This window comes from Hippoglossus hippoglossus, chromosome 19 (genome assembly GCF_009819705.1).
Source record: "Hippoglossus hippoglossus isolate fHipHip1 chromosome 19, fHipHip1.pri, whole genome shotgun sequence".
NCBI lineage: Eukaryota > Metazoa > Chordata > Actinopteri > Pleuronectiformes > Pleuronectidae > Hippoglossus > Hippoglossus hippoglossus.
This window is the reverse complement of record NC_047169.1, coordinates 20,338,875-20,348,923: the sequence shown is the minus strand read 5'-3', so window position 1 is coordinate 20,348,923 and position 10,049 is coordinate 20,338,875. Positions and strand designations below refer to the sequence as shown.

The following is a 10,049-nucleotide window of genomic DNA, read 5'->3' as shown; positions in this document are numbered from 1 at the left end:
GTTGGAGAGTGAATAAATGAGGAAGACAGTCCCATGGGCACGGCTTTGAAAAGAGTGGATTTCTCTCCCTGTTTGCGTCTCTGTTTCAAAATGAGCCTGTCTGGCTGGAGTTGGTTGATTGAGTAGTATGGATTTAGCCTCCGATTTCTGATCATCTTAAATGAGCATCTTAAATACCCACAATCTATTTTGAACAAATCACATGATGTATCAGTCATACAGAATATATACATATCCCAGTGGATTTCGTAATAAATTTACATAGAAAAATAGTGTACAATATACAAAATATAAACTTTAGAGATCAGACTCTCTGGGGCCCCGCAGCTCATGTGGCACTGCATTCAACCTCGACCACAAGCTGCCATGGTTTTGTATTAACAGACTAAAAGAAGTCATGAACCACTAATTGGACAAGTTGAACCTTATGGTATAGTTAATGACACATAGAGTCCCTCCTGATCAAAGCAGCGAGGTGAGTCAGTGTGTACAACAACCATAACAGGAAATGTAAAATATCATTGTTGTTTCTTTCAGTTGTTTGTTGTTTCTGTCATCAGCCGTGTCTTTGGCTGTGCCTTCTGTGTGGTTGCCTCTTCAGTCTAATGCTCCGGAGCATCTGGCCGAGCTTCTCAACAAGCCAGCTGTTAGTCTCCAACAGCGAAAATCAGTCTGACACAGCCCACAGCTCAACGCACTTTTAATCCACATGCTCGCTGGGGGCTTTATTTGCTTAATGATGTAGCTGCAAGTAATTAATGCAGAGTTTTCCATTCTCCCTCTTGACCACGAAGAAGTGCCGATCGGAGCAGGAATTCTTTTCTCTGTCTGACTGTGAAAGGAAATTATCTTGATCTCGCTGTGTCAGACTTCACACTCAACTCTGTTTGACCTTGGTGTGTGTGTGTGTGTGTGTGTGTGTGTGTGTGTGTGTGTGTGTGTGTGTGTGTGTGTGTGTGTGTGTGTGTGTGTGTGTTCACGTCCATGTATTGCAGGTGGCTCTGTGTTTCTCTCCAGTGGGTAATAAACTGAGGGTTCGCGGCAGGAAGTTCCCCGCAGTGGTGAACTGCACGGCGATCGACTGGTTCCACGAGTGGCCACAGGAGGCGCTGGAGTCGGTCAGCTTCAAGTTCCTACAGGAAGTGCAAAACATTGAGGTGAGAACAGCTCATACTCTTATACACACACAGGTATGAAGCACCCACAAAAAATGGTGTTCATGCCCTGAAAATATAATTTCAAATGTCAGGCACAGTGACACAATGAATGTGATATTAATTTCAAGAACAAGACCGGAAACCCATGAATTAAATTCAGAGCCTGAGCCTCAGGAGATATTGCTTTTCCACTAAATCTGCAGAGTCATCCGCTTTCAGTGTGAATCAGTATGTAACCAGCTCTGTAACTTATAATTCCCACAGCCTGAAGTGAAGGACTCGGTCAGTAAATTCATGGCGTACGTGCACACAAGCGTGAATCATACATCCAAGGAGTACCTGTCCAATGAGCGGCGCTACAACTACACCACGCCCAAGTCTTTCCTGGAGCAGATCAATCTGTACCGCAGCCTGCTGGGTCAGAAGAGTAAACTCCTCACCAACAATATGGAGAGGCTGGAGAACGGCCTGCAGAAGCTCAACAGCACCTCAGCTCAGGTACAGTACATCAGCATCTCTTTAAAACTTGACAAGATACGGTATGTTTCTCTTTTCCCAGGTTTCATGCCCAATATCCCTGTTTTTTTATTTAAATTCCTTAAAAACAAAAGTATCTTCAGTCATTAAAAACAGTGAAACTTAACCAAGCTGCAAGTTATCTTAAAATCTGAGGACCTAAGCAGCTGGAGAGCTAAGTTTAAACAGAGTGGAAATACTGTGCTTCACACGGTCTCTTAAATGGCTATTCTGGATCTCTCTATCATATCTTATGGTCTTCATCAGCTGATGTAGTTTGCGCTCATGTCAATGAATTGAAGATAATGTTTGTTATGTTTTTTCAAGCCCTTTTCATTGATACTGACCTAAAAAAAGGTTAAGTTTGTAAATAGCAAAATAGTCTCATGCCAATGGGGCAAACATCTGAGGAACATCACTTCAACAAAAAGCTCCCGAACAACTAGATCCTATCAAGTAGCCACGCAGTTTGTCTGTGGTATAACTGTTGTGATTTAGAAAAAGAATAGACTGTGTATCACTCCTCACTCCATAAGCTCATTCAGCATACTCACAATTATCTTCTCTGGTAGTTGACGAATCATTGATGTAAACTTTATCGCCACCTACTGGCTTGGCATGCTTGCTTGAACATTTGTAGTCGTTTTGTGATCTCGTAAAAAGAAGGTCGTGTGGACGGAGATCGTTTTTAACGGAGGGGAAATAATCCGTCCAAACGAACATCAGTAGTTGTGTAGACAGGGCCTTAGTCTCTGTGCTCTCCTCTCTCCTTTGTCAGTTCTAATGTTTACATCCCTGGTTTGTGCTTGTGTTCTTGATCGGGTTCCTTGTGCTTCTGTTTTTGCTGCCATTCAATTCTAGTGTTCCCGTTTTGTTCCCTTTGCTTCTTGAGTTTTTGGATATGTGGAATTTTCAGTTTGCCTGCCTACAAAGACTGCAAGCCTGCCTTTGCTTATTACATTTCACTTATCTTCTCACCTGCCTGGCCCCTGGTTTGCTATTTGGGTCCAGTTAACTTTAAGCTTAACATTTCAATGCCGGTTGCAGCCAGGTACCCTTTTAAAGATACCGCTTATGTAGTGCAAAAAAATACCTGGTTGACTTTTGTCCTTTTTATTTTATGTGAAATGTTTATTCGCATCATATTGTGTTTTCATGTCTAATATCTACACTTGAATCCGTTTGTTCAGATGTTTGCTATCTACACACGTTTGCAGATAAGGGCCATGAATAATGCAACACAGGGTCTGTATGGGAGGCAGCCCTAATTATAAATGGTCTACACTGTGCAAGTGAATGCAAAACCACACACACACTTTTACTCTTACATACCATGCTTATCCACTGCTTTGCATAAACATGCCCACACATTGCCACCCGCACACAGTCGCACATTCATAAACACCTCTCACACGCAGGTGACGTCAGGGTGTTGAACGCCACGGTGTCCTGTGCTCGTTTCCCATTGCACCGCTTTCCCATTACTGTAGGAATGAAACACACACACACATACAGAAAGAGGAGGTGTATGGTAATTGAGGAGTCCTCTAATTAGAGAGCACACACTGACACCAGCAAGACACCATTAATGCACCCAGTGTTTGTTAGTGCATCCACACTGATGGCCACACAACTGTAAGTACTGTTATTTAACATTCTGTGCAAGAGGATCCATGGCTCACCAGGGGCTGCTGTGGTCATGATAAACAAGGACCAGGAGGGTTAAAGCAAAGATCTGTGTGTGTGTGTGTCTTTGTGTGCGTGCGTGCGTGCGTGCGTGTCTGTGTGTGTGTGTGTCGGGGCTGACTGTAGGAGATGCTGTATGAGTCATCCGCTCCCCAGAGGACACATTAGTTCCATGTTGTTTTTTTCCCTCTTTAACTTTGTGGAGGTTGTGTCCTACCTAAGGCTGCTTTAGTCTGGACTAGTAATGTGTGTATCATTTAATGCACGGCCACGACCGCCCAATCATTAACATTAATTGAGACATACACAAGTAGTTATTTTTGACATTTGTAGTACTAGTATTACCACTACTATTGTTAGTAGATAATTGTAAAACATATTAGTAAAAACTAGTAGAGATGGTAGTAGTAGAAGAAAGAGTGGTAATAGTGGTAGTGACAATAACTTTAATGGTTGTACAGGTTTTGTTGGCAGTACTAGGAAGACTAGTTATATTAGTAATATACAGTAGTATGTGTTTACCAGCTACAGTCACTAGCAGTGGTAGTTGTAGTAAGACGTTGGAGGAATACTAATGGTAAGATAACAACAGTCATAGTATTAATAGAAGCACAATACTAGCATTACTAGTCACGTATAGTGACTGTTGTAGTTTTAATAGTGGTAGTAGGCAGTTGCATTATAGTTATATTAAGCAGGTATAATAATAGTGGTTTTAGACTATTGTAGTTATACTGGTATGAAGCAGTTGTAGAGATAGTAGTATGAAGTACGTATAGTAATAGTAGCAGTAAGCAGTTGTAGTAATTTAGGTATTTAGATGTTGTAGTAGAAAAAATAAGTTTAGAGGTGGTAGTAGTAAAAGTTGATAAGTAGCTTTGCTAGTGGTAGCAGGAGTAGTAACAGAAACTATTAACAGGAGAAGAAGTAGTATCATTAGTAGTGGTGTCAGTAGCAGTAGTAGTAGTAATTAGTAGTAGTAGTACTAGTAATAGCAGTAGTAGTGGTGTCAGTAGCAGTAGTAGTAGCTTTTGTAGTAGTCGGCTGCTTTATAAAGACTGACAAGGAGCAGATAGATACGTTTTCCTGCTTGATTTCCATCTGCAGTAGATAAACACGAGCCCAGATGTATTGAATCTCACCCATGTCTCCCACCAATTAGTTTGTCCCTCTCCCCCCCTTCTCCTCCCCCTCCTGTCTCCCCCCCCCCGCCTATTCATCATGTTGATGGCTCACTTGGTGCTCGTCTAATGTTCGACTGAATCTTTTCTGTGGAATCGTCGCAACCCCGAAAGAACTGTCTTCCCCGCGGCCTGATTTCCTGTTTGTTAATTAGCTGAAAGACAAGCATGAAAAACAGTCTGTTTTTATTTCCCCAGTGCAACATTTTGACGGAGTCGGACGGTAATGCAGAGCCCTATTTGTCGGGGAGTTATGAGGAGTTCGTAACAGCTTTAATTTCTCTTTATGGCTGTCCTTGGTGTGTGTATTTGTGTGTGTGTGCGGCGTGCGGGTGTGTGTGTGTGTTTGCTCATAGCTGCTCTTGATCCTAAAGCTTTTATCTTATTTCCCCGATATGCACGCCATTCATCTTTTTCTGCCTCTTTATCTCCTTGGACAGAATAACATTTTTTTAACTAATGGATTAAAGGTCATATCCATGATCCTGGCACAATCCTGCAGGGCACAAATTGGTATCGCACAGGTTTACACCCTTTGTGAAGCTCATTTGTTCGACGTTCCTGAGCCACGGAATCCTCTTTATTGCTTTGAAGGATTGAGAAGACTTTTAGGGTTCAATTAAATTGCCGTTTAGCTTATCAGCAATTGTTTTACTCATAAGATTCAACAATACAAACAATGAAAATAAAATTAAGGCCACAAGCAGTGCTAAGCATTTTGAAGGCGTGACACTTAGGTCTCACTCTTTAATCTAATTAAAACTATCACACACTTGTTTCTGTCATCACATGGAGAAAAAAAATGTCCATGTAGTAAATAACATCTTACTGTAAATGCACTGGTGAGCTCATTGATGGAAATACAAATACTGTCCTGTTTTCCTCCAAAAGGATTTAGGAAAAATCAATGCTTTGCAGCTAATGGTCGGGTTATGTAAAGAGAGAATGGGTAATGCAATGAAAGATACTATTGTGATTTTTAGGGGCTTTCAAGACTACCTTGTTTGGTCCTTTAGACTATTCATTTTTGTCAGAATCTAAATAACAGGTGTTAAAGCCTTAGTCCAGACCAACGGACCAAAGTTTTGTCCAGATCACCGTGACCTTTGACCACTCCAATATAATCGGTTCCTCTTGGAACGTTTGTACCAAACTTGAACAAATTCCCTTAAGGTGTTGCTGAGATGTTTCCTTCATGAGACCAAAGCTGTTTTTGTGAGGTCACAGTGACCTTGACCTTTGACCACCAAATTCTAATCAGGTCATCCTTGAGTCAAAGTGAATGTTTTTGCTAGATGTAATGAATTTCCTTTTGAGGCATTCCTGATGTATCACGTTCACAACAATGTGACCTCACGTGACCTTGACCTTTGACCACCAAAATCGAATCAGTTCATCTTTGAGTCAAAGTGAATGTTTGGACCAAATTTGAAAACAGTCTCTCGAACTGATCTTAAGAATTCACCTTCAAGAAAAACATAAACAAATTTTGTGAGGACACTGTGACCTTGAACTTTGAACTCTCGATTTGTCCCTTCCCGGCTGGAGGTCACTCTGTGCTGATTATGTGACAAACTAATCCTGAAGTGTGAATATGTTTTTAAGATTCCATAAGGAATTTGTCAAATTTACCAAATTTGTATCAGTACAGTTGAAATCTAAGAAGTAGACTTCACGTAACTGTAGTTTCTACTATAAAAGGAGCTAAGATTCCATCATGGGGCCCTTTGTTGTCTAAGTAGCTTGTTTGAAGAGTTTATTGAGTTGTAGACATACTGCAGATGAAGTCAAGGGAACTCAGAACTTCACTTCGCTGACTGCTAATTATATTGCCCCCATCAGGTCAATTAGAATCATATTTGGCAGACATTAGCCTTTCTTTCCCAGTTATTGGTGCCAAGTTTCATGTCTGTAGCTTGTTCCCGCTCACGGAAGGAGTCGTATCCGATATGGATGAGCCGGCCATGCCCACATTCATCAGTCAAGTACTTTATGTACTGTGTAATGCTTGTCCTCAGAGGATATGCACAAAATAGTGGAATTTCTGTCCCAAACATGGCCTTGAGAAATCTACCAACTATTTTATTATTTTATGGTGATTGGTTTGTGGCAGCCATGTTTATGGATCAATCTTTCCCAATAAGGTATAATTATGGAGCTCAGGCCTATCATGGTGCACTTCAAATTTGGTCTCATGTTTCTTGAAGCATTTGCATATCATGTGCAGTTATTGAACCAAGTTTTATGTTTCTTGCTCTTTGCAGCTAACATCAATTTAAGTAACATAGGTTATATAAACAAATGCCATTTTGCCAACCAGTTCACTCTAAATAATCCAGTAAAAATGTGTTTTTAGAATTGTTTGCAAACTTGTTAAAAATCAAAAACTGAAATCTCTGTCTTTTTTCCCCGATATGCACACCATTCGTCTTTTTTTGCCTCTTTATCTTCTTGGACAGCATAAAAACATTTTAACTAATGGATTAAAGGTCATATGCATGATCCTGGCACAATGCAGGGCACAAACTGGTATCGCACAGGTTTAAACCCTTTGTGAAGCTCATTTGTTTGACTTTCCTGAGCCACAGTCTAGTGTATATGATCTACAGTTCCTTCATCCTGATCCACGCACACGGCTGTAGTATCAGCCATTACATCTTCTTACCTCCTGGCCTCCATGTCTCATTCTCTGATAGGTGGACGACCTCAAGGCCAAGCTGGCTGCCCAAGAAGTGGAACTCAAGCAGAAGAACGAGGACGCTGACAAGCTGATTCAGGCAAGAACATGTGCTCCCTCTTAGAAACACTGCAGAAACTGTCAGTCAGAGTGTTGGCTTCTGCTCACTTACACTGACTCTAGTGTGATCTGGGGTTTGGTTTTATTTGTCCAGGTTTTGTCATATCTGTCTCTGAGATTTCTTCTGCTAACAAAGTTAGTTTTGTTGCATGAAGACGTGGAATTACAATTAAACAAAATCCTTCCACAAATGTCCCCGCCAGTCTGGATAATCCATTGATAGATTTCTGGTGTCTGATGTAGAAACTGCTCAGTACAAGATGAGAAATTCAGAGAAACATGGACTTAAGCCTCTGATCTGTTTAAGCGTTAGCTTTAGATCTGATAGGTGAGAGGAATAAACATTTGCATGTTAAATGTTTTGCAGGCTGAACTTTTATTGCTGCAGATCAGGGTTTGTCAGAAAATGTGAATTAGCCTGGTGCAGATTTTGTCACTGCACAATTTACTTAGATTCCCCCTTTGTCTCTTCTTAAGTTAAAACTGACCACTGGATGACCTTTTACATCATATATCACAAATCCATGCTGTGAAAGCTGAGCCTCTGTCTGAACCTGCACCATTAACCATCAATAAATTCCGTGTTCTGTCCATAGGTGGTCGGTGTAGAAACCGAGAAGGTGTCCAAGGAGAAAGCAATAGCTGATGAGGAAGAGGAAAAGGTGGCAGCCATTGCTGTGGTGGTCAGCGGCACACAGAGAGACTGTGAGGAGGACTTGGCCAAAGCAGAACCAGCTCTCCTAGCTGCTCAGGAAGCCCTTAACACTCTTAATAAGGTCAGTTACTCTCTTATCCCTGCCTGTGTCTTATTGATTTGCTCAATCATACTTTTCTCTCCTGGATTTGTTTGTGTTTAAGAGGGTTTGTGTTCTTTTTCATTTGTTTGAATTCGTTTTCCCAGCTTCAGTGGAATAGGTTATGTCCACATAGGCCTTGAACTGTATAACAGATTATTGAATCACAGGACTTAGCCGCCTTCTGCGAAAATAATGTCTTCTCTATGTTCTGCAGGCATTTCGCTTCATCTTTGCATCCCATGTAGGTTTATGAGCAGCCTAGGGGATTTTAGAAAACCCCCTCTGTTTAAAAGGTGCTCTCTGCTCAAACAAGCAGAACCGACAGTTCAATCACTGCTCAGAGCTCTAATTAGTATTCTCTGTTGTCTTCTCAAAGTCAGCACAGGTTCTTCTTCCTTTATTCTAATCCTTTCCTTTTTCTCTCTTTTTCCCGGGATATGCAGTTGTTCAAACTCGATTATAGCTCTTTAATTTCCATCCATTATTCCCTCTCTTTTCTATGTCAGAACAACTTGACAGAGTTGAAGTCGTTCGGCTCTCCAGTGGTCGCTGTGACGAATGTCACTGCAGCCGTCATGGTCCTGATGGCGCCTCGTGGCAAAGTCCCCAAGGACCGCAGCTGGAAGGCTGCGAAGGTGATGATGGCCAAGGTGGACGCGTTCCTGCTTGCGCTCATACACTTCGACAAAGAGAACGTCCCAGATACTTGCCTTAAAGCTATTCAGCCCTACCTCAAGGTGAGTTAGCCCTTATTCATTAAGTCAACGCTAACAGTGCGCAGTGTGCAATGTCTGCTGCTGGGCAACCTCAACTAATAAGTCATACATTTAGCATGGGCATGATTACAATGAGGGTACCACATTATGGCTGCTGAGTGTCCAAATGACAGCCAGAGAAAATCAACCAGTTAATTAAGCGTTACAAATTTAACAGCCGCCCTGATTATGAAGTTCACTGGAGCAGAAACAAGGTATGTCAGTGCAGCAGATAAAACCTAACTTGTGTCTGAATTCACCAAGAACACCACCTACCTTCAGTTTCCAGAGACATTCATGGTTTCTCATGTTTAATACGGTTTTCTAATAAACAGGTGAGTAAGCCTTCTGGACTTTTTCTGCTCCAATCTCCCTCTGTAAACTTATGGTTGATAATTAGCTAATGTTAGAAAACTTGGTTCAGGCTGATATTGCTGCCTCAGTTATAATAATTTTGTCAGTTTATTGTCCTTGTATATTTAGCTGGTGTTTGACTCACATTCATTGTTTCGGCTTCTTATTCACTATTATCTATCATCCTATTCACTGTTATCTAACTCTCTCAACAATGGCCAACACACACTTGAAACCACTGCTGCTTGCATGTGTTGAATCATAAACGTTAAATCTTTGTAGGCTAAATAGGCAAAAGTAGAGCAAATGTCAGAAAGCAAGTTTAATTGTCAATTTTAGCAAATGAAAGATACACACCAGTTTAACATTCTTCAATTGTGAAAAGCAAGTTGGGAAGAAAGCAAAGTGAATCTATGACGCCAAAAAAAAACCACCACAGTTTTCAGCCAGCAGTGACTAATACTTACATTTGAGGGATAATGTAACTTAGTCTGCTGTCATGTGATATCATGCAATGTGAACTGGTGGTGTTCTGTATGTCCAGAACAAAACCAACAGAAGATTTTCTTTCAAGGTTAAAAAAGATTTTCTAAGACATTTTCCTTTTTCTGTGATAACACATCCTGTGTTAGCTTTTAGCAACATTAGCTCCAGTGTCAGTTGAAGGCAATGTGTGAGTTTCTGCATTAGATGTGTGATACAAACAAATTGAAACCTTCTTTGCTGACATTTCCACGAGGAACTGGCCTAAATAATGATGAATAAATCTATAATTCGAAAAGGTTTTTGTTCGCTAACAGCCTATT

At 41.0% G+C, this 10,049-nt stretch overlaps 1 protein-coding gene across 1 annotated transcript in view; it reads left to right on the top strand.

Annotated features, from left to right (window-relative positions):
- The first annotated feature begins 1,431 nt into the window (after window positions 1-1,431).
- Window positions 1,432-10,049, top strand: part of LOC117752715 (dynein heavy chain 9, axonemal-like) — a 50,959-nt gene continuing 42,341 nt past the window's right edge. The window contains exons 1-4 of the mRNA XM_034570299.1: window positions 1,432-1,655; window positions 7,237-7,317; window positions 7,934-8,113; window positions 8,641-8,871. Coding sequence (XP_034426190.1) covers window positions 1,452-1,655; window positions 7,237-7,317; window positions 7,934-8,113; window positions 8,641-8,871 — 696 coding nt within the window. The 5' untranslated portion in view covers window positions 1,432-1,451. The remainder of the gene's footprint in view (window positions 1,656-7,236; window positions 7,318-7,933; window positions 8,114-8,640; window positions 8,872-10,049) is intronic.